The sequence below is a fragment of the Macaca fascicularis genome, chromosome 14, assembly GCF_037993035.2.
Source record: "Macaca fascicularis isolate 582-1 chromosome 14, T2T-MFA8v1.1".
Lineage (NCBI taxonomy): Eukaryota > Metazoa > Chordata > Mammalia > Primates > Cercopithecidae > Macaca > Macaca fascicularis.
In genome coordinates, this window is record NC_088388.1 from 117109692 (window position 1) to 117134115 (window position 24424).

The 24424-nt window shown below is 40.5% G+C and overlaps 2 protein-coding genes across 5 annotated transcripts in view; one reads left to right on the forward strand and one right to left on the reverse strand.

Moving 5' to 3' along the window:
• The window catches only part of CD3E (CD3 epsilon subunit of T-cell receptor complex), a 62373-nt gene that overhangs the window by 595 nt on the left and 37354 nt on the right, over positions 1-24424 (forward strand). The gene's annotated exons all lie outside the window — the stretch shown is intronic.
• Positions 624-11172, reverse strand: MPZL2 (myelin protein zero like 2). Of its 4 annotated transcripts, none has more exons than XR_012423743.1 (6): positions 10971-11172; positions 9805-9971; positions 9376-9522; positions 6934-7081; positions 4456-4531; positions 624-2456 (listed from the first exon to the last, which is right to left on the reverse strand). XR_012423743.1 is itself a non-coding variant. In XM_005579789.5 (6 exons), the coding sequence occupies exons 1-5, from the start codon at positions 11026-11028 to the stop codon at positions 4468-4470; spliced, it is 648 nt and encodes a 215-aa protein (XP_005579846.2). In that variant the 5' UTR covers positions 11029-11172; the 3' UTR covers positions 624-2381; positions 4456-4467. The 4 variants fall into 4 exon arrangements, 2 of the variants coding, with proteins under 2 accessions (XP_005579846.2, XP_005579845.2); XM_005579789.5 differs by having other exon boundaries at positions 624-2381; positions 9312-9522; XM_005579788.5 differs by having other exon boundaries at positions 9312-9522.

Consider the following 24424-nt stretch of genomic DNA (forward strand, 5'->3'; position numbering starts at 1 on the left):
AAAATTGGGGGTTTATTAAATTACTTTTGGCAGTGGCAATGATGATCAAATCATTATAGCCTGTATTAGAGGAAAAGGAGAACTGGGATTTGTGTGTCTTTGGTTGGAAAAGTAAGAAAGTTATGTTATCACAGTACTTGAAGTGAGGTGGCGTCACATACTTCTGAAAAAGAGATGGTACAATAAGTACACTGCTGTAATAATCAGTAAGCCTCTTCCCTGGAAATAGCCACGTGTCAATGAAAGCAGGAGAATAAAAGTATGCTTTCGCTTTGGGAAAGAATAAGTTTCCATTTTTCAATTTCCATTCCTTTACTAGACTTGAAAGCCAGTAGTTTTCCCTATTAAAAATGTAATGCAAAGTACTAAATATAATCTTTGATACTTTTCTTTGAAAGAACGCTCAAACTAAGTAGTGTTGTTATGCCCAATTCCCAGCTATCCAAAGCAATGTGAAAATTCTGTGGAAATCCGTATACTTCTGTTTACCCAGTAGAAACTAATGTATCCATTATTGACTTGCAGGTTGTCTCTACTAAGAAAACTTTTCAGTAAAGATAAAATATATATCCATCTGTTTTCCCTGCAGTGTAGAACTTTTAGATATGTATATACACAAATTATATAATTGATAATTCTTTATTACTAAAGGTTTATTTACATAGTGTTTAAGGCATAATAAAAAATAAATTACAATACAAAAGTGCTCTTTAGGAAGGAGACACTAAACAATAGGCCCATATTACCCCTTGACTATTTAGCCAAGACATAAGCTGCAAATTTTGCTGAAAAAACTGTCCATACATTTTTAACTACTTCTTCATTATTCTTATGGACCATCATCTAGGACATCTGTTTGAAGAAATATCCAGTTATAATATTTTCAAAGGTTAGAATTGTGAAGAAAAAATATAAAATGTGATTAAAGGATATATAGCCTTCAGATGTAATTTACAGTTTTAAAATTGCACTTTAAAACTTTGCTTTTTTAGACAGTATAAAAGGCAGAATGAAACAGATATGTAATGAATTTCAGAATTGAGGTTCATATGTAGATCAAACAATTTTTTTAAAAATAGTATTGGAAAAATATCAAGGTCCATACATTTAAATACAGATAATGTTTGAAAATTCCAGTTTGTTAAAAGAAATAACATCTGCAGCCCAGTCAATTAAAAACTGAAAATATCAGTCTGTAAACATTGATCTTGAGCCTAAACTTTTAGATGTTTTCTACCCTTTGAACAAATACTTCTGTATCTGAGGCTTGGAAAAGACACTGGGAAACTAAACACTTTTAAAAGGCACTTTTCTTTCAATAGCCCACTTATAAAGTTTGCTTTATCTACCAGTATAGGGGAAAGAAAGAATAAAATTTTTTTTTTCCATTTAAAGTAGTTTTGGTATTTCTGTGCTCCATATCAAAGCCTTCCTCCCCCAAAATAAACAAGTGAATTAGAATTTTTTTTAAAAAGTTAACAATTTCTTCCAGTTCTCAGAGTTTTATATAAAACTGTACAAAATTATCATCATTTAGAGTTGATTTTTTTCACCAGCCCTGAATTTTCAAACTTGTAATATACTGTTTCATGGTATTTTTATTAAACTGCTTAATGATTCCAGTCTGCAAATGAGCATAGGCTTTGCTCTGTTATTATAGATCATTGAACTGGGGGGCAACATAGTAAGCTAAACAGTCTGTCACTGCTCATGAAAGACCCACATTGTTGATTATTTTTCCCAGCACAGAAGAAAAGTGACAGGTGATTCATCCTGCAATGGCATCTACCAGTCTTTTCATATCTATGCAACCTTTTGTAGTTACTGTGTGATTTAGCGTTGTGCTTTTGTAAATCTTGGATTAATTAACAAAACAACAACAAAAATCTATCACCTGGAATATTGAAAGAAATTCATTAAAACAAGATGTGTCTCCTAGTTAAGGAGAGACATAAAAATCAAAATGTCATTTAACAGTTTGAATTTACGATTTACTGTTAGTCAAAAACACCGAGGAGGCTTTGCTCACCTTTTAATTGAGAATATGGGAAGGAAAGAGAGTAAACACATTAACTGTAGTAGCAGAAGTGCTGCTAAAAGAAATAAATGAAAGGAAATATAATAGACAAATTGGCTTTTATCCCCTTTGATACCAATATATGTGTATACAAGTCATAACACTGTAAGTAGTGTCTTAAGGGCAAAAATGTAGCTTCTTGTTTATAAAACCTAATGAGCACTTGAAAACATTTACACTCTGAAATTAAATAAGACCTTAATAATGAGGCTGTGTATGACTGGTGATATGGAAGAGCACTGTGCTGGCTCCAGAGGGATGTTGCTTGTATATGCGGTAGAACTGGTTGGAAAACAGGTCACAACTGGAAAAGCCAAAGAAAAGTTTCCATTAACTTCAACAAATACTAGGGTTCTTGTTCTTGGAAATCATCAGCTTCCTAAAACACAAAACAAAAGTTTAAATGGATAACATATTTGAGAAGAGTGCAATAGGAATACTTGGCATTATGAATTACATATATGTTATTAGAAAGAAAATATTCTGAGGGAAAATATTCATATTCTCCCCCAATTTAATTTTTAAAAGAAGTTTCCTAATCCTTATTACATAATTTTCAGAGTTAGTATCCTTAAATCATAGCCTCTAAGTACCTTGCATGGACACTTGGATGACCCACAACTTGCTCACACACATACATTCCATATTCTCCCCACTTCTCACTCTCATTACAAACAAAATCTGACATACAGAAAAGTAGAGAAGAGAGTGTGTGGAATTTACCCATCCCTTAAATTCATTAATTCATTCTTTTCTTACCTCATCTGCCCCATCACCTAATTCTGAAGCCTTTTTTGTTTTATTTGCTTTTTTCCTGTGCTTTTAAAGCAAATTGCTGACATTTACGCCTAAATACTCCAGTAAGCATTTTTCAAAATAGGTACATTTTCTGTATAACTACAATACCATCACTATACTTAATACAAATTAAAAATAATTCCCTAATATTATCCATATATTTAACATTTTCATATTCAAGACTTTCCCAATTGTCCCTCTAAGCTTTTTTTTTTTTACAACAAGTTTGTTCACGCTATTATTCATTCAGTTGGGGATCACACATTGTGCTTTGATTGTGTTCATCTCTTAAGTTTCTTTTGATCTAAAACATCTCCCATATTTATTTTCCATGACCCCAACTTGTTAGATAATCCCCTTAATTTTAAAAAGACAATAACCGTTGGTTGGTAAAAACTCCCTGATGTTAATTTTGGTTTTCTGATTTTACAATACGATCATTTTTCTCCATATTTTATTTTATAAGTCTTTGAGGTCTTTCACTGGAGCTTTAGCCTACAAAAATGTGACCCTCTTTGCAACTAATAATGGTCTATAAAAATTTTCTCCCATGTAAGAGAGCCAGAGTTTTACAGGATAAAGTCATTAATATCAAGAACTTTCTTATGAGTGTAAAATTTGTTTGCATGTCTGGATTTGTAACATCTAGAAATTAAATGTGTGGACCTATTTCAGAGAATGGGAGAAATTCTGAGCATATGAAAAATAAATTGGCCGGGTGCAGTGGCTCACGCCTGTAATCCCAACACTTTGGGAGGCTGAGGCAGGTGGATCGCTTGAGCTCAAGTGAGACCAGCCTAGGCAACATAGCGAAACCCCATCTCTACAAAAAGTACAAAAACTAGCTGGGTGTAGTGGCCCGCACCCATGGTCCCAGCTACTTTGGAAGCTAAGGTGGGAGGATCACTTGAGCCTGGGAGGGGGAAGTTGCAGTGACCTGAGATCGCACCACTACACTCCAGCCTGGGCAACAGATTGAGACCCTGTCTCAAAAACAAAGAAAAGAAAAAGAAATTATCCTACTTTTTAAGTCCGATGAACCTGAAAACTGGAAAAATAAAATTATACACCACTAAAACTGGATTCATTTCATGTAGTTATTAGTGCCAATAACTAAATGAGAAGAGTTGAAATCAATTCCAAATAGTACAAAAGCTCTCCCGTAAAAACTGCCAGATACATCTATTGAGTCACTCTCTTAATACCATAATTGGTTTACAATAAAAAAAAAAAACAGAATAAGCAGATACTAATCTTTTGATTTAAAAAAGATTTATTTACTTGTTGAATATTTATTGGTAGTAGTAGTAATAAATATAACCCCAAAGCCACAAATAACCTTAGAATTCTCTCAGCTTTAATGGCAGTAGAGTCCAGCTTCTTAATCTTTTGCACAAAATACACTCGAAGGAGGAGCTATCCATAAGACTAATAGAAGACTTTTGTCTCCCTGACCCAGCTCCTCTAATTTCATATGGGAGACACCTAACAGCCATAAAGTGATCTGGGAGTCCTCATTAGAGATGGGCTGGACACGTCAGAAAGCTGAGGAAAGAAATCAACCTATTTGTGAACCTTACCATCTAAAAATGTTAGTCTGTGTCTTCTAAATAAACAGAGACCTTTTTCTCTTGGTTGAGCCTTTCCTCTTCTTTTCTGTAACAAAGAAGCGGAAACCGAATGTCAGGTGAACAAGACAAGAAGCAAGTAGGCAAATCCCACAGAAGCTTCAAGTAAAGTATTTTCCCCACATATTTTTGGAAGAATTACATGCACTTGGGAGTCAATTGAAGTTTACACAGAGCTAAACTGGTGCCATCTAATTAATAATGGCCACACCTCTGAACTTAGAGACTTTTCAGAATGTAAAGGATACAGTTTGGATTCTGATTCGGGAACTCCAGAGTTTTAAAGCAGACACCTTATTTTACCATGAGTATCCCACCTCTAATTTATATTTGTTATTCAAAAAAAAAAAAAAGTTTTGTGTTGACCTAAGTCATCTTTATTGATTCTATTCAAACTAGAACCTCAGAGTTGAGTTTGTTTAGGCTTCTTAAAATCAGTTCTGTTTGGTCAGGCATGGTGGCTCATGCCTGTAATCCCAACACTTTGGAAGGCCGAGGCAGGCAGATCATTTGAGATCAGGAGTTCAAGACCAGCCTGACGAACATGGTGAAACCCCATCTCTACTAAAAATACAAAAGTAGCTGGGCGTGGTGGTGCATGCCTGTAATCCCAGCTACTTGGGAGGCTGAGGCAAGAGAATCGCTTGAATGCAGGAGGCGGAGGTTGCAGTGAGCCAAAATCATGCCATTGCACTCCAGCCTGGGCAACCAGAGCGAAACTCTGACTCAAAAAAAAAAAAAAAAAAAAATTAGGTCTGTTTATTTCAGTAATTACTTATTAAGGAAATGAAATAAATGTTGCTGGAACAACTAGATATCCACATGCAAAAAAGTGAATTTGCACTTCTGTCTCAGCAATATACAAAAGCGAACTCAAAATAAAACTCAAAAGATCTAAATGTAAAAATTAAGACTATAAAACTCTTAGAAGAAAACATAGCCATAGATCTTCATGGTCTTGGGGATTAGGCAATGATTTTTTAGATGAGACTCAAAAGCATTAGCAGCAAAAGAGAAAAAATAGATAAATTGGACTTCACAAAATTTAATTTTTGTTCTTCAAAGGACACTATACTTCACTTCAAAGGACACTCACTTTAATAGTGAGTGAGTTCTCACAAAACCTGGTCCTATAAAACTATGTGGCACCTCCCCCAACTCTCTCACTTTCTCCTGCTCTCACCATGTGAAATGCCTGCTCCCATTGTGCCTTCCGCCATCGGTAAAAGCTCCCTGAGGCCTCCCCGGGAGCCAACCAACGTTGGCACCATGCTTCTACATCCTACAGAACCGTGAGCCAATTAAATCTTCTCTTTATAAATTACCCAGTCTTAGGTTTGTTTGTTTGTTTGTTTTGTAGCAACGCAAGAACGGCCTAATACATGGTTATGATAAAAAAAAGACAATAATGAGTGTTGAGGAGCATGTGGAGAAATCAGAACCCTCATATATTGCTGATAGGAATGCAAAATAGTCCAGCTGTTTAGAGACAGTCTGGCAATTCCTCCAAAAACTAGACAGAGTTACCATATGACCCAACAATTCCACTTTTAGGAGAATTAAAAACATATGATCTACACAAAAGCTTGTAAATGAATGTTTATAGCAGTGTTAGTCACAATAGCCAACAAGTAGAGAAAACCTAAATGCCCATCAATTGAATGGACAAACAATATATTCATACAATGGAATATTATGCAGTCATAAAACGGAAAAAAATACTAATACATACTACAACAAGGATGAGCCTTGAAAGCATTATGCTAAGTGAAAGAAGCTGGGCATAAAAGGCCACATATTGTATGATTCTATTTAAATGAAATGTCCAGAATAAGTAAATCCATAGAGACAGAAAGTAGATGAGTAGTTGTCAGGGGCTGGTGGGAGGGGATAATAGGGAGTGATAGCTAGGGATATGTGGTTTCTTTAGGGGAGGAAGCTTAAAAAGGTTCTGCAATTAGTGATGATTGCTGCACAACTTCGTGAACATGAAAAGAGTGAATTTTATGGTAGGTAAATTTTATCTCAATTTTAAAATACGTTTAATGAACACCTGCTATCAGCACAACAGACTTTCCTAGGCACTGACTCATAGTGGCCCTGCTGACTAGCCCAGTGGGTTTTACAAATGTATGCTTCACTTTAAACATAAGGGATTTTTAAGAAAAGCTTTACATACCAGATTTTTATAAAATCAACCCCCCCCCCGCCATAGTAAAGAAATCATATAAGGAAATATTTTGTAAAATTGAGAAAGCTTTTGTAAAGTTACTAGTTCATACCTAATTTATCTGTCCTGCAAATGTGAATTCTTTTATGTAGGATTTACTTAAAGGGAAAAACATCTGTTCAGCAACTGTTTAGCCCATTGCAAAATACCAAGAGTCCCCATTAGAGTGTTAGAACTTTCCCAGAACTGCCCAGCCTTACGATTTTATCTCCACCACTTTATGAGCTCTTTCAGCCCGTCGCTTTTTCCGGTAATGCTGGAAGAGGACTACTACAATTACTATTATGATCATCAGTGCACAGGCAGAGCCAATGGCCAGAGCCAGGAAGTGGATCTCAGAGAAGCGTACTGTAAGGAGAAAAAGATTAAGTTAGGATTCTAAAAAGAAGAGGACTACAGTGAAATCTAATGACATAATAGGGATGCGTTTAATCAATAGATGGAATCTTCCTTTCTCCTATCTTTATGCATAAAATACTATATTACCTTGTAAATCCTACTAGCAATAGGAAAACCACACACATACTTTAGTGGCTCTCAAAGTGTGGTCTTCGAAGTAACAGCAACAATATCACTTGAGAACATGGGAATCTTAGGCCCCACCCCAGACCTGCTGAATTAGAAACACTAGGGGTGGGGCTAAGCAATCTGTTTTAACATGTCCTCCAGGTGATTCTGATGCAGCTTTGAAAACCACTGGGTGGGTTGAACTACCTAGGGTGGGGTAAGGTTTTTGCTAACTTCATCAAACCTAGTGCCCAACTCATTTCTCCCTGACTTCTTACCACTTTCACTCAGTCAGTCATTTATTCAGATTTATTGAGGGCCTGCTACGTTCCTGGCACTGTGATAGAAATGCAGAGCCAAAAAAGACATCACCTTCAAGAAGCTCATGCCACTGAGACGATAGGAAAGTTAATCAGAAGCTACAGTCTAGTGGATAAATGATGGAAAAGGGAAACCAGAGGGAAGGTCCCCTAAGCCACACTAGAGTCTGTGAACCCTGGTTCTCTTGTCCTTTAGCTTGATTGCTGATTATACTTCCATAAGCCCTCAGAGCCAGAAAGGACATTAGAGAATGTCTAGCCCAGGATTCCCAGCCTTGACTCCGTGAAGGAGGGTGGGGAAGAAGGATGGAAGGTAGTCTGCAAGCCCACAGAATCCATGTCTCATTGTGTATGTCTCCATTGTTTTATGGGAAGCAGGGCCATAGCTTTCATTTGATTCTCAAAGAATAATTACCCACATATGTTTAAGAACCACTGATTTTTTGTTTGTTTAACCTGTTCATTTTGCAGGTGAAGAAACTGAAGCTCCAAACCATTACATTATTTCTTTCAATACTCAAATGACTTCTGCAAGGTCACACAGTCCTCTATTGGTGGGGCGTTGAGAAATGGTTTCAAACTGGACTATGAACGAAAGGAAATCATACCACTTCTCAGGCTTATATGTTTGGAGTAGTGTTGGTTAAGAGCACACACCAGAGAACACTAGGTTGAAGTACCTAGCTGTGTGATTTGAAGTAATTCACTTCTTTGAGCCTCAGTTTCCTCGTAGAGATAACAATATTCATCTGTTGAGTTCTTAATAAAAAATAAAATAATTCATGTAAGTTGTTCCATGCTGTGCCTGTACAAAATAAACACTCAGTGTATGGTAGCTATTAAGTACAATTCAGAGGTTGGGACATATTCACATTTATTATCTCATTTTATCCTCATCATGATCCTCACTGTGTTATTCTCACTTTACAGATGAGGAAAATAAGACTTATTGATAGCTGGTAAATGGTAGCAATGACTCAAACCCAGATCTACAACTTGTAAGTTTCGTGTACTTTGCTCTTTGTTGCTTGGCATGGTTTTCCAGATTGTCCTTTATAGGGATACAGACAATACAATGCACCAGTTTAGAACACAGTTTTAGATTCAGAGTTGATTGGGTTTGAGTCCTAAGTTACTCCATTTATCAGCTACATGACTCAGGGCAAGTGACTTAACCTCTGTGAGCCTCGTTTCCTCGTTGGCAAGATGGGAGGCATTAAATGCACAATAAACTGATGAGATATGTAAAGATTAAATAAAATGTGTCACGTAAAGCCCCTGACATTTGGGAAGTACTCAGTAAGTGTTAGCTACCATTATTAGTACCTGCCTCCTAGAGTGGTGTGGGGGTTCAATGAGATAGTGTATGTCATGCACTTTTGACAGTGCCTAGCATTGGAGTAGGTACTCAGTAAGTGTCTCGAATAAATGAGCGAGTGAACAGACCTGTTGTAAGCCTTTTATCAAAGAATTTCTCCCTCTCCCTTTCACAATCTCAATGCCATTTTTGTAACGGATTCTCTGAGTTCCTTTGCTTTACTTTCTGTTTCTTTCCAGGGCCAAACAAAGCCTTTCTCTTTTTACCCCAGAACTCTTCAGTCTCCCTCTGAGGCTCCCAGTTCTGAAGGGCTAGTCCCTCTCTCTATCCATCAAAAAAGATTGTCCCTCTCTCTCAGCCTTAACGATGATTGCCCCTTTCTTTTCTACAAGCTCTCATCCTTTCCAAAACCACTGTTCCCTGAATAACCTACCAGTGTGCACGACGCTGAGCCGGATCTCCCCTATCACCCCATCAACATCAGGTGGGTTCTTCACCTGGCAGGTGTATGTCCCATTGTCGTCGAACTGCAGTTTCCAGAGAAAGATGGAGGCATCATACCGCTCAGGGTTCCCGTCCCAAGACACCCGGTCCTTAAACCGCCCACTCATGGGTTGGAAGGGGTCTATGTGGTAGTAGAATACCTAGAGAGGGGAAATGGCAAAAGGTCTTCTTACTCAGCACCCAGGCAAGGAGACCAAGATGGTGGGAGCAGAACTGAAACACCAGCAAACCCAACTGTCCTGTCTGCAGCTCCGTCACTTGCTTTCCCCTTCAACGGCCTCTCAGTCTCTGTCCCAGGAATTGTTTCCCAGCTTAACCTTGTGCTTGCTGCTAAGAAAAATACTGGAAGGGAAAGGAGAAATGGACTGGCTTATTATTTCCCTAACCAAGAGTACCCTGGAAAATGACAATAATCTACTTACAAACTGCTCAGGTCCCCCATCTAGAGGACGAAAATTCCAGGTCACTGTTAGAGCATCACCCACAGGGGCAAAGCTGGAGAAAGTGCATTTTAACCGAGCATCTGTCCCATTAACAGCCTCCAGCACCCGGGAGGTATAAATTTCCACAGCTGCTATAGGCCAAAGAGCTGCAATGAAAAAGAAGAAAAAGAAGGGTTAACAGGGGATGTAGTATTGTGAGAACTTCTGCTGACACTTCCAAAATAAATATCTGAGTAGGACTTAAAGCGAAGTGAAACTGAGATGCCCCAGCTCCCAAACTTACTTCACCCAGAATCTACATACTCCTACCCGTATGCAATCTGGACCCTCCCATTCCATGTGACAACTAAACTACCACACAGCAAGCCTTCATAGTGCTCTTGCTTTCTGCACAGCATGATAGCCTCGCCTCGTGGTACTGACTTCAAAACTGTTATAACAAACTACAAACATCCGCAAATAGAATTGAAAGCGTAAACAAAAAATAAAAACGAATCATAACATTGATTAGACATTACATTATGTATTAAGGTTAAGTATTATGTATTGTATGTAAAGTGGTCTCCTAGCAGGTAAGTTTTCCAGACGGGTCCTTATGTGGATTTCGTACGGTTACTAGTCTATTGCAGAAACCGAATGAATCAACTCCAGACAGCTTATGTTTGCCTGCACCCCTGGAACCTTTATACCACATGGCATTTTTTTTTACCTTGATATTTACATTTAGAATATGTGTGTTGGGGCACTTTCAAAACCACAGTAGGTCTCTCTCTAACAATCTCCACTTTCCTGATGTTGCTGAGAGTCACAGACAAGACCCACACACAGAAATCCAAATGCCAAGTCCCGCCAGCAGTGGGAGGTTGAGAACAGCCACACACACAAAAATGGCATGTAACCTGAGATTAGAAAGCCCTCTCTGTGCCTGATTCACTGGCAGCTGAACACACCTAAACCTGTTTGTCCGAGAGCAATTCTCCAAAAACAGTCCACCAACTTTGGTTTCAGTAAAATCCAAAGTAAAACAAACTGTATCTGTGGCTCAGACTCCCAAACAAAAGTCTTGCAACTTCTAAGACAATTAGCTAACTTTATAGAGTGAGCAGTGAAGGAGGAAACGCTGAGAGAAGCCCGCCGGCTCTTACCTGTGAGCTGTATGCCAAGGAGAAGAAGCACCGCACGAGTAGCGCTCTTGCCATACATGAGGGAAACCCAGCCTTGGCCCCTGAGACCAGACCGGGCAGACCGAGGGCTCCAACACCCTGCCAAGGCCACTCCGGGAGGAGCAAGCACCGCGTTTTCCCAAAGAGAGGAGTTTGAGTTGAGTTCCTCACCTGTGCCTGTGACTCAGCCCGCTCTGCCTGTGCACTTTTCTGAAATGAAAGGAGGGGCCTCGGCTCCCAATGCCCTCCTTCCTTTCCTCTCTCCCGCCCTCTACTCTAACGAGCATGAGCACATCTGCACAAAGGTCCCAAACTCCCGCAGCCCTCTCTTTACTTTCATTTAATCTGACTGGGCTCTGGCCTCTAGATGGCCTCGGAAACAGCCAGAGGAGGTGGTGCCAGTCTGAAATATCCCAGACTGTTATGGGTTTGGCCCCTACACGCCCTTTTAAAACAGGCTTTAGGCTTGCCTGGGAAGTGAATGTTGAAACTGTCCTGCAGTGATTCCACTTCTCGAAGCACCACCCCAGGGCCACATTGCCCTGGGATTGGATTCGATACAATTTCAAAACGGGAGTCAGAATTCCTTAAGACTCTCTGTGGACAAAAAGCTGATACCCTTGTTACCACAAGGATTTCTGCACTTCTTCTAGTTTGTAGCTTTCCAGGAGACCTGGCAGAAACAAACCAAATCAAATCTCCACGTTTAACAATCCTTTACCTTTGAAGAATTTAAAGACAAATCAGGACACCATCCCTGCTCGTTCACCCTACCATCCCAGTGCAATCTACAAAGTGCTCTCCTGCTGATTGTTTCATCTCCGCAACGCCCCATGAAGCATTCCCATTTGACCAGTGAGGACGCTAAGAACCCGAGGAAGGTAAATGATTTGTCCAAGGTTGCACAGCTACCATGTGGCAAAACCAGAACTCTTCTTAAAAATCTAGTGCTCTTTCCACCAAATATCAGCTAATATGAGCAATCAGACACGGGGCTCTCAAGGAAAAGGTTTTCATAATAACTTTGTTGTGCCTCGGATTTCATCGGCCATTTTTAGAATAGCTAAATGACTGAGAAGTCTAAAGAGCTGAGTAATCTAAACAAGAAAAGATGTCTCCTTGTCTGGAAAGAGGGTGGGTCATCGTTACAGATTAATGAAGCGGCACAGAAACATGGGTAGGAGGGGGATGAAGCTTACACATTCAGTTAAGAAGTAGGCTGGACTGGGAATCTAACCCTGAAAAGAGATAGATTGCCCTTATCCCTGGATTAGCAGTCTAGAAACTCTTCAGTCACTCATAAAATCTTCTAGTTGAAACCAGAGCAAAAAAGGGTGGCAGGAACAAGAGAATGCGGCAGGGTGAGTAGAAAAAAATAAAACATCATAAAGAGGGAAGAAAGGAGAAAATTCTACCAAAAGAGAGGAGAATACAGAAGTGCAGAAAACAGCAACAGGAGAAAGATGTCATGGGCATGGAGCAAAAACAGGTAGACAACCACAAAAATCCATTGTGTTGGAACTCAGAAAACAGAGGCTGCCCCAAATGCAGACCAGCTGTGTGCTAGTGAAAATCTGTTAGCATGGGGAGAGTTTCTGAAAACTGTTTGGCGCCTTTGTCAGCTTCTAGGTCAGAAAGGGACCTAAAATCAGTCTGCTGTGGGAACTTTCAAATGGTGGTGAGGAAGGATAAGATACAGCCTTTTGGGTATGTAGGTCAGAAGAGTTCAGCTCCAGGACCCTGAAAGAAAAAGAGTTACAGAAACTTGATCTTGGTTGGCTTCCAACTTTGCAGGGAAATACAGCTACAGAGGAAGGAGAGGTAGAGCCAGGATTTTGAAGTCTACAGCAAACTGCAAAAACTTGTGAGAGGTAGAGTTACCAAACAGCTCAGGGAGGCAGTGAAAAGCAACAGGAGAAGAATCAGGGCAGGAAGAGCTGAACAAACTGCCTGTTGTCAGGAGCAGAAATCCCTCCCCCAGGTAGCCAAATGCCCATGAGCTGGCTGCCAGCCTTGCTCTGAGGGGCAGGAGTTATCCAGATCCCACTTCTCTGCTGAGTTCAAGTTCCTGGCTTAGTGCCTGGCAACGCCCAGTTGCTTCCAGTTAGCAGGAGTGGCTTCACGGTCAACCATTTCACCTCACTGGGCAAGGAAGAGGCCAAGGGTAGAAGGTTAAGAAGAGAAAATGCTAAAGAAAAAGGATGTTTGCCCCTCACAGTTTTCTGGACGTCAGTCAGCCAGACTTAGACCAAAACTGAAGGCAGCTACATAAGGCCTAAGTTATGTTTGTGTCTAGGCAAATGGAAGGAAAGGAAGAGTTCTGGAAATTAAAAAGAAACGTTTTCAGAGACACCATTTTCTTTCTAAACTTTTCCAGAGAAAGATCCTGATTGTCATTTAAAATTGTGACACACCAACAGTTTTTGAAAGAATCTCATCTGTCCCATCCCTCTACACATTTCCCAGAAAATGATTTCTAGTAAGCATCTAGACCTTAGCCAGCAGGAGACTCACTGGGGGCGCAGGAGACTGAAGGGACAGTGGGCCTGTATCAATATTTGTAAAAGTTATCTTTCTCAACATCTTAGGCGAAAATCTTTTTTTCAGCTAAGATGAAATTAGCATTCTGTGAAGCAAGGAAAACAAATAATTTAGCTCTTAGAGTGATCAAATAAAGCATTCGTTTACTCAAAAGTTTCTGTTCATATGTTTTTAGTAGAAAAAATTCAGACATACATAGAATATTTCTACCTGGGAGGGAATCATATAAGATAGGCAGGTTAAGTAAACAAATAATTACCACATTCTTGATTTTCAAATTCAATCCTTAAAGGATGAATAGGAATTCTGGAAAGAGGAGAAACAAAGGCCTTCCTATTGGAACAAATGAGTGGGAATGTGGTACCCACAGGGACTAGCATGCAATTCCTCAAACCTAGAGCACAGGGAGGAGTGGTAGGCCAGGTGAGAGGCTAGGTCCACCTGGACAGTGCCCTCATCCACCATCCTAAGGAGTGTGGACTTGATCCTGACAAATATAACCATTGGGGATGGCTAATATGTGACCCAAGAAGAGCATCTCTAGAAATAGAATTACTTTGGTATTTCCCAGAACCATTAAAAACGAGAAGGAAAGTCTTGGGACACCAACCACCACTTACTCTCCTGGCTTTTGTTTGGGCTCCTGGCTTATGAGCCAGAATGAAAGTGTAGACCTAACGTCTGTTTTCCGAAGACTCGGACTCCCAGCCTTCCCCAATCAACAACTCCAATCTCCAGCATCCTTTTTCAAAACTTCCCTGGTTTAGAGAGCTTTTCAAAGATGAGAGAGGGAGGCTAGGCTGTCGAGAGTCATAGATGAGAGGTGGGCTCTTAGCCCAAAAGAATCGTTGTGTTCCCTGTGGCCCTCCTTCTTGCCTCAAGTTTCCTAGAGATATTCCAAAACAGGTCTGGGCCTGATACTGAGCCTCTATGAGTTTAGAAAAATCATGGGAGGGAACGCTCTCCTGCCCCACCTCATTACAGCTGATATGCACCTCTCCAATAAGCCTCAGGCTCCTCTGGTAATTATAGAGGAGAGGCATCATGCCCTTATTAACCAGCCCAAAGAAGAGACTCTGAAGTGGTTTAACACTTCACTTATTCTCAAGGGAAGCTAGGTAGATTGTGCACGGCTAGAGAGATGGGCATTTTTGAAGATAACTTTGAGGAACCTCTCAGGAGGATAAAGGGACCTTGATAAATGAATTTATCTACCTCCCTGTTAACCATGCACACCATCTCTAAATAGTGGTGAGAATTTACATTATATTGTGTTTATTGATGAACACAGCATCTCTTGTTATTATTGTTCCAGTTATCTCTTGTTAAAATTGGTTACCATGACCAATTTTTTATTCTTAGGAAGTTAATTAATTTCCTGAGAAAAGAAATAGCCACTTTTTTTTTTTTTTTAACTACTCTATTCTAGGAGGCATGACGTATAGGAGCTAGAGTCCAACCTGCCTAGATCCAGATCCAAGCTCAGCTGCTTACTAGCCATGTGACCTTGGTCAGTTATTTAACTCTCTGTGCCTCAGTTATCTCATATGTAAAATGGGAACAATAACATTTACCCCATAGTCTGGATGTAAGAATCAAGTGAAATACATTAACTAAAGCTCTGTGCTCAGCACCCACAGAAAACATTCAATAAATTTTAGTTGTGACTATACTTAGTTAAGATGTTTGGGAAAAGGGCTGGCAGTTTCTTATGAAGCTAAATACTCAGCCACCCTGGCAATTCCACTCCAAGATGAATGAAATTATATATACAGAAATATATTTGTAGGAGAATAATCATGGAAGCTTTATTCATAGTAGCCCAAAACTGGAACAGCCCAGGGGTCCATCAACAGAAAAATGGATCCTCTGTAGAATATTCATATCGTGAATCCTACTCAGCAATAAAAAGGAACAAATCACTGATACATATCACCACAATGAACCTCAAAAGTAAGTTCAGCAAATTAGCCAGACACAAAACAGTATAAACTCTTTGATTCCATTTATATGAAGTTCTGGAACTGGCAAAACTACCTTGTCATAAAAAACAGTATAAAAGTAGCGTTTGCCTCTGGGGGAATGGGGACAGGGATTGACTGGAGGGGCATGAGAGAACATTCTAGAGTGATATTAATGTTCTGCATCTTGACAGGGGTTTGAGTTACGCACTTGCCAAAACTCTTTGAATGGTATACTCTTAAGACTTGTACATTTCATTGAATGTAAGTTTTACTTCAGTAATTTTTTAAAAAGAATTGTAAACAAATTCTAAACTCTCATTAGTGCTGAAGTATTTACAGGGAAGCATCCTGATGTCTGCAATTTAATTTAAAAATGCATAAAAAAATAAGACTCATTGATAAATGGATGAATGGAAGGAAGGATGGGTGGGTGGATGGATGGATGGATGGATATGTGATCAAGCATAGTAAAATGTCAATTGAAGAACCTAGGTGGGATACACAGGTATTTACTGTATAATTCTTTAAATTTTTCTGCATGTTTGAAATTTTTCATAATAAAATGTTGAGGGGAAATTTGCTCCCACATTCACCAAGTTTCTTCAGCATTAAGTAAATGACAACACAAATTCAGTAATAAAGTGTTGGAGAATCATTACATTTTATCATTCTAATTTAGACATACCTTAGAATACTGGTAGATTTTAACAAATAAAAATTACCCTTAATGATTTTAAATTACTATTTTTCAAGTGCCTACTATGTACCCGGCACTGTGGTAGGCATATTGCATATATTAGTTCTGATCTCCATAACTGTAAGACGATACATAGAGGTCTCCATTTTATAGATGAGGAATTGAGACTCAGAGAGATTGATTCATTCTAATACCTATTGAGCCCTGTTGCTAGAAATTGTGCTAGATGCCAAACAAGAAATTAGTGTGTACCCTCAAGTTGCTAACTATATCTTGGGAAACACAGTCAAATAAGTAGACAATTGCAATGCAATGTGACAAATGAGTTGTGATCAGAGAAACACAGAGGCCAGGGTCCTTCAGCCAGCCTTGGAGGCCTTGGGAAGGCTTCCCAAAACAGGAACCATCCAGTGTAGCTGGCTAGCAGCTAGGGTCAGAGAAACATAGGTGTGAATCAAAGGTCTACATCATTTATTCATTCATTCATTTAAGAAACATGTTTTGGGTACCTATGACACGTCAGGCATTTTCCTGGGCACACAAGGAATAAAGTAGTGAACAAAGGGGAAAGGGGTAGTCAGAGAAGACCTCTCTGATAAGATGAAACTTAAGAAACATCTGAATGAAGTGAGGTAGTGAACCATGTGGATCGGGAAGAAGGACATTCCAGCGGAGGAAATAGTAAGCACAGGACCTAAGGCAGAAGCACGTGTGGAGTATTTGAAGAAAAACAAGGAGACCATTGTGGCTGGAGCAGAGTGAAGGGGCAGTGGTGAGGGGCTAAGGATGGAGGGGTACAGGGCAGACCAGACCACCAGGGATACAGGGCAGCCATTAAAGGGTTATGAAAGACAATCTCTGGAAAGGGAGAAAATATTTCATATTTGCAAATCAATTTCTGCTAAAGGATTAATGTTTGGAATGCACAAAGAATTCCTGCAACTCAATAACAACAACAGCAACCAACAACCCCATTAAAAAATGAGCAAAGGACTGGAATAGACATTTCTTCAAAAAGATAAAATGGCCAGTAGGCACAGGAGAAGATACTGAACATCACTAGACATCAGGAAAATATAAATCAAAACCACAGTCCATTAGAATGCTATTATCACATCCACTAGGATGACTATTACCAAAAAGAAGACAGAAAATAGAGTAAGTGTTGGCAAGAATGTGGAGAAATTGGAATCTTTGTGTATTGCTAGTGGGAATATAAAAGAGTGCAGTCACTGTGAAAAATAGTGTTACAGTTCCTAAAAAATTAAACATAGAATTACCATATGACCCAGAATTCCACTTCTGGCATGTACCCAAAAGAATTAAAAGTCAGTACTCAAACAGACAGTTGGACATTGACGTTCAAAGCAGCATTGATCACAATAGCCAAAGGATGAAAATAACTCACGTGACCATCAAAGTAAGAATGGATAAGCAAAACGTGACATATACATACAATGCAATATTTTCAGCCTTAGAATGAATAAAATTTTGACACGTATTTCCACATGGATGAATTCTGAAGGTTATTATGCTAAATGAAATAAGCCAGTCACAAAAGGACAGATATTGAATGATTCTACTTATATGGGAGCATCAAGAATAGTCAAATCCATAGAGACAGAAAGTAGAATGGTGGTCGCCAGGGTCTAGAGGAAGAGGGAAATGGGGAGTTATTGTTTGATGGGTACATAGTTTCCACTTGGGGAGATGTAAAAGTTCTGGAGATGGACGGTAATGATGGTTGCACAAGAATGTGAACGGACTTAATGCCACTGAACTGTACACTTAAAAGTGGTTAAAATGGTAAATTTTTTGTTATGTATTTTTACTACAACACACAAAAAAAAGAGAAAGCTTATGAAATGAAAAGTAAAATGTTCTGACTCGTGTTTAAAATGATCACTCTGACTGCTGTGTGGGTATCTGGATCTCAGTCTCTTCAACCATTCAATGAGGATAATGAGGCCTTCCTCATGGGGCGGTTGTGAGGATTGAATAAGAGTGCAAATAAATGACTTAGCACATAATGGCACTCAATTAACATTATCTATTATTGCAATTACTATTATAATTCTTCAGTTCTGAAGATACATACAAGGTAGGCAATGGGAGGTGGCATTTGAGAGGTGAGCCCAGGTAGGGGTAAAAGTAGGTACAAAGCCCAAGAAAGAAGAAAAAACGTGGCCTTTTTGGCAATTAAAAAACTTGAGTGTGAGTGGAGAGAGAAGGGAAAAAAGAAAAGGGAATGACCCTCAGAGATGAGGCTGAAAATGTCATCAGGGGCCAGACCAAAAAGGCCCTTGATAAGAGTTAAGGAGTTAGGGCTTTATCCTGAGGGCAATGAGGAGACATTGAAACTGTTTAAGCAGAAAGTGATTTGATCAGATTTGTGAATTTAAAAGATCGCTCAGTTACAGTATGGACAAAGGCACTGGAAAGGAACAAGGCCAGGGAAGAGGCTTCCAGGAACCCAGGTAAGAGATTATTTGACCCGAGCTGAAACAGGGGCAGAGGGAATTGAGAGAAGTTAAGAGTTTGAGAGCTGTCAAGGAGATGGAAAGGAAGGGAATTGGTACATGATTAGAAGTGGACAGAAGGGATATGAAGTATTGGAGGATAATTCTCGAGTTTTGAGCCTAGGTCACTGGGTGGAACGTGACTGCCTTTCTCTGAAACAGAGAAGATGAAGAGTTGTTGCATTTGATGTTTCTATGGGACAGCCAAGCAGAGATGTTTAGTACAGCACTATTAAATGAAGTTTATGGGAGCCCATTATTTTGGACTAGCCTCCTGCACTAGGTCCCAGCAGACCAGACCAAACCAGAATAGAGCCACTCATGGTAGGTGACATGTTATCAAACTGAACTCTGAAATGGGCCAGTGTAAAACAAACAAGATTCACAGTAACCAATCAAAAGGGGCCAGCGCACCTGAGCTGATATGATAAGGAAGTCTCTTCTGTGTTTGTTTTGTTTTGTTTCGTTTTTTTGGTGTTTTGTGTGTGTGTGTGTGTTTTGTTTTTTGTTTCTTTGAGATGGAGTCTCACTCTTGTTGCCCAGGTTGGAGTGCAATGGCATGATCTCGGCTCACCACAACCTCCGCCTCAGGGTTCAAGTGATTCTCCTGTCTCAGCCTCCTGAGTAGCTGGGATTACAGGCATGCACCACCATGCCCAGCTAATTTTGTATTTTTAGTAGAGACGGGGTTTCTCCATGTTGGTCAGGCTGGTTTCAAACTCCTGACTTCAGGTGATCCGCCCACCTCAGCCTCCCAAAGTGCTGGGATTATAGGCATGAGCCACCGAGCCCGGCCTGTTTTTTGTTTTGTGGTTTTTTTGTTTTGTTTTGTTTTGTTTGTTTGTTTGTTTGTTTTAGATGGAGTTTCACTCTTGTTGCCCAGGCTGAAATGCAGTAGTACAATCTCGGCTCACTGCAACCTCCATCTCCCAGGTTCAAGCAACTCTCCTGCCTCAGCCTCCTGAGCAGCTGGGATTGCAGGTGTGTACCACCATGCCTGGCTAATTTGTGTATTTTTAGTAGACACAGTGTTTCACCATGTTAGCCAGGCTGGTCTCGAACTCCTAACATCAGGTGATCCACCTGCCTTGGTCTTCCAAAGTGCTGGGATTATAGGCATGAACCACTGCGCCCAGCCAGAAGTCCCCTCTGTTTTAGCCTGAGAAAGAAAGTCACTTCCAAACCACCCACAGGCTGGGTGCAGTGGCTCATGCCTGTAATCCCAGCACTTTCGGAGGTTGAAGCAGGAGGATTGCTTGAGGCCAGGAATTCGGGGCTACAGTCAGCTTTAATCATGCCACTGCACTCCAGTGTGGCCATCAGAACAAGAACCTGTCTCAAAAGCAAGCAAAAAAAACCGCTCATCCACTTTTTGTTCCCTGTAACTGCTTTCTTCAGCCTCTTTCTACCTATAAAGCCAACCCCCTGTGCTCAGCTCATCAGAACAGTCATTCAGTTTTACAGAATGAGGTGTTGCCCTTTTCTAGAATTGCAAATAAAAACCAATTCAATATTTAAGTTAAATCTGTGGTAATTTTTTCTTTTGACAGTAGTACCCAACACAGATCTGAGCTCTACAGAGAGTTCCGGACTGGAGATGCCAGTTTGAGGTCTTTCGCCCTTCTAGAAGGTAATTGTGAGAATGGGAATGGATGAGACGGCCCAAGACCACAGTAGAGTGGGAAAGGACAGAATCTAGAGGTTGAAAAATACCTAAGGGACAAGGGGAAGAGGAGATGTCTAAAGTCACTGAACAAGTGTGTCCAGAAGAAAGGGAGAGAGAATTACTAGGAGAGAGTGGTCACAGAAGCCAAGAGAGAAAGATATTTAAATAATGAGCGAATATTGGGGCCAGGCACGGTGGTTCACACCTGTACTCGTAGCACTTTTCGAGGCCAAGGCGGGCAGATCATGAGGTCTGGCCCACCTGGTGAAACCCCGGCTCTACTAAAAATACAAAAATTAGCTGGATGTGGTGGCACATGCCTGTAGTCCCAGCTACTCGGGAGGCTGAGGCAGAAGAATTGCTTGAACCCAGGAGGTGGAAGTTGCAGTGAGCCAAGATCACACCACTGTGCTCCAGCCTGGTGACAGAGCGAGACTCCGTCTAAAAAATCAATAAATAAAAAGAGCGCATACACAAAGTATCAAATGCTGCTAAAGTCAAATAAAACAAGGACTGAAAATGTCTACAAGATTCCCCAGTTGGTGATTTTGGTGGAAGCAGTTTCATCAGAAAAGTTGTGAAGCAGAGCCCATTTTGCAGTAGATTGAGGAATCATGGTAGACTAGGATGTAGTTTACTCTTCAAAGGACAGAGCTTATAAAGGGGGCAGAGACAGAGGCAGCTGGAAAGAAATAGGAGTAGAAAGAAGTTTTCAGATCTTGATTGATTTGTTGGTTTTAACTTTAGCATGTTAAAATGCTTTTAGGACTGAGGCCAAAGACACGAGGAAGTGTATCTCTTGCATTGTTAAGAAGAGGTAAAGAATGTTCTGGCTGCTTAAATCAGCCCTGGCTCATACCTCTTACTCCACTGTAATAATTAACTGTACACCTTTTACGCTGTGGTGTTACAGTTTGGAAGAAAATTTATATGGTCAATCTAGATAAAGGGGAGCCCCCAGATGGGGCACAGGTACAGTTAACTTTGAAGGTAAAAGGATTGGGACAGAAAGTTGAAGGAGTTTTTGAGCTGGGGGTGTGTGTGTGTGTGTGTGTGTGTGTGTGTGTGTGTGTGTGTATGTGTGTGTGATTTTACCGAGTTTTTTCTCCTCTGTAAGGGAGTTACCATCCAGTGATCTCGACTTTCCTTGTGTAATAGAGAAGGAAAGTCACTGTCCTAGAGTAGAGGAGATGGAGAGGCAGAAATCTTGAAGACAGAGGTGATCCAACGGTTTTTTGACAGGAATAAGAGAGGAAATTGGCCTAAGGCTGAGACTTAGCGATCAAGTAGTGTAACCAAGGTCTCCCAGCTAGTGATACAGTCAGACTCACAACAAGACCTGCCTAACTCACAGGTCAACTCCAGAGACAACTTTAACTCCTTCTTCAACATCAGTCTCCCTTCCTCATTAGAATCGACCAAACACGTCAACAGTCAACTCTCAGTTGTATGTACCAACCACTCTGACCAGTAGTACCTTCCTTCTCTCCCCAAAACTGTACCTCCACGATTCTGGAAGACTTTTGAAGCAAAAGCAAATGAAATAAACAGTAGGTATCCTTTTCTCAGCATCTCTCCTGAAAGAAAAAGTCGATGGGAAAATACTTGGAATTTTTGTCTACAATGAGGTTAGGATTGTGCAAAATCTCATTTTGTTCCATTTGCCTCTTCCATTTGCCTCCTATTACTTTAAAAAAAAAAAAAGTTTTGAGCAACTACCAAGTGTCAGGCACCATCCTCAGGAATTCAAGGGTCAAAATGATAAGATCTTAGCCCTCAAGGAGTTCTCAGGTTAAAGAAAAAAAAAAATTAGTCACAATACAGGGTGACGTCAATAATAAAGGAAATGCCACATTCAAATGATAGCACAGGAAGAACAAGCTCTGCCTGGAAGCACAAGGGAAGCTGAAAAGGCTAACCATACATGGCATCCTTTAGCCAAGACCAGTTGACAAAAGAACAGGGGGGCTGGGTTATGGTGAAATAGCATGGCTCATACAGGAGCTTCAAGTCAGAGGCCAGCTTGTGGGAATCGCAATAACTACCATTTGTTAAATAATTTTCTTTCTTTTTTTTTATTTTTGAGACAGAGTCTCACTCTGTCACCCAGGCTGGAGTGCTGTGGCTCGATCACAGCTCACTGCAGCCTCCACCTCCTGGGCTCAAGCGATCCTCCTGCCTCAGCCACTCAAGTAGCTGGGACCACAGGCATGTGCCACGATGTCCACACTTGTATTCTTTGTAGAAATGGGATCTTGCCATGCTGCCCAGGCTGGTCTTGAACTCCTGGGCTCAAGCAATCCTCCCACCTTGGCCTCCCCAAGTGCTGGGATTACAGGCGCAAGCCACTGCACCCAGGCAGTAATTTTCTTTTAATATCTTTACATCTCACAACAACCTTAGAAAGTCTTTATTAATCTTCTCATTTCACAGATGAGGAAAATGACACTAGGACATTTAGCGACTTGCCCAAGTTCACATAGCTGGGAAGTAGTACAACTGGGCTTTAATTCCAAACTCCATGATCCTTCCTCCACAAAACAAGCTTAAGACAGAAGAGGCAGAGCAGCATGAAGGGAGCTGTTGAAGGTGAGAGTCGTTTGTCTGCGGTTTCGTCCAAGGGTTTTTCATTGAAGTCTGATGATGTCAGGGAAATTCTAAGAAGTGATGGGAATTTTAAATAAGTGTGAAAGAGAAAAGCAACAGAGACTTGTCAGTAATGCTAAAGAAGTTTTAGCTTTTTTCTAAAAGTAATAGGTGTTATTAATGGGTTTTGTACACATATAAGGATTTAAGCATAGGTATGCAAAAGTGGTTGCATGGAGCACTCACTGAATCAGAATAGGAAGAGGGGTAGAGGAAAATCTGAAGGCTGGGTGGAGTCTCCGCAAGAGGTACACTGTGCCCGGCAGAGTGGAAAAAGGCTCCACCTCCTCCAACACCATTAAACATTTTGATCCATCAACACCACTGAGACAGTGAGCTTACGTTTGAAAAACAGACATCAGCTTTTTGGAGGAAAGCTGATCTTGCAAGTAGCCTACTTGAATAACAGCAAGTGGAAGCTTAGAAGCTCATGGCAAGACCTGACTTGTAATCCCCACCAGTAATTCTTGTTTTCCCTGGCCTCAGCCTCAGCAACTTTCTGTCCGGGGTCCTTGACTTACTGTAACTCCACCTCTTGTTCTTTGCTCTTTTCACAACAGCCATCTCAGGGGAGAAAAGAGGGCAGCAGACACATTTTGTTTGAGATAATGTCGTAAGCAGGGAGGAGTATGGAATCAATAACTCAAGCAACGGGAAGAGTTTGCCTGTTTAAAACTCAGAATTGCAAGAAGCCTTGCAGACCTATTACACTCACATCTCCTAGATTGGCATCTGGACAAGACACTACTCCTCAAGATATCAGTAGGTATTGAACAACAGAAAAGATTCTGTACGTAAGGGAAAACGCCAGGTTAAACTAATGAAACAGAATTTTGTTTTGGTTTGGTTTTAGCTACAGTACTCCTCAGGGCTTTCAATATGCTAACATGGGACCAAATTCTTTTACACCTTACCTATTCGTCTTTCCAGAACTTTCTGTTCACTGAAAAAAATTGGGACAATGCACCTCAAAGTGTAGCCTGCAGACTACCTGGAAACTGTCACTGGTCCTTAAGGAGATAAATACAAAACCTGAGAGTAAGTATTTAAAGTTATTACAAGCAATTTGACATTGCCACAACATCCAAGGCTGTGATCAGAGGACTCACTGGACAGGTTATAGAACAGTGCAGGTGTTGCAAATTGTATGGCAGGAGGCATCATCATAGATCTGCCAAATGCTGAAAAGCAGCAAAGGTGCTGAGTTAGCTAAGGCGTTTCAGCCTTTCTACCTTCCCCTCCATTTCCCATTGAGGCCTGAAGCTTCAAGAGAACAAGCAGGTTGGACTTGTCTGTTGAGAAGCCTTTCTGGGTAGAAAGGGCAGCCAGCTGCTTGTCCAGGCAGACAGGGTGTGAGTCTTCTCAGGTGAGTCAGAGGTAAAGAGGGAAGGCCTTCCTGCCTA

Bases quoted from the DNA above. Each gene is read 5' to 3' on its own strand.
- MPZL2 (XM_005579789.5), bottom strand. From the start codon at position 11,028: ATGTATGGCAAGAGCGCTACTCGTGCGGTGCTTCTTCTCCTTGGCATA. The intron at 9,523-9,804 runs GTAAGTAGATTA...TCCCCTCTCTAG, and splicing joins ATGGGGGACCTGAGCAGTTT to GTATTCTACTACCACATAGA. The intron at 4,532-6,933 runs GTAAGGCTGGGC...TCTTTGTTACAG, and splicing joins AAAGTGGTGGAGATAAAATC to AAAAGAAGAGGAAAGGCTCA.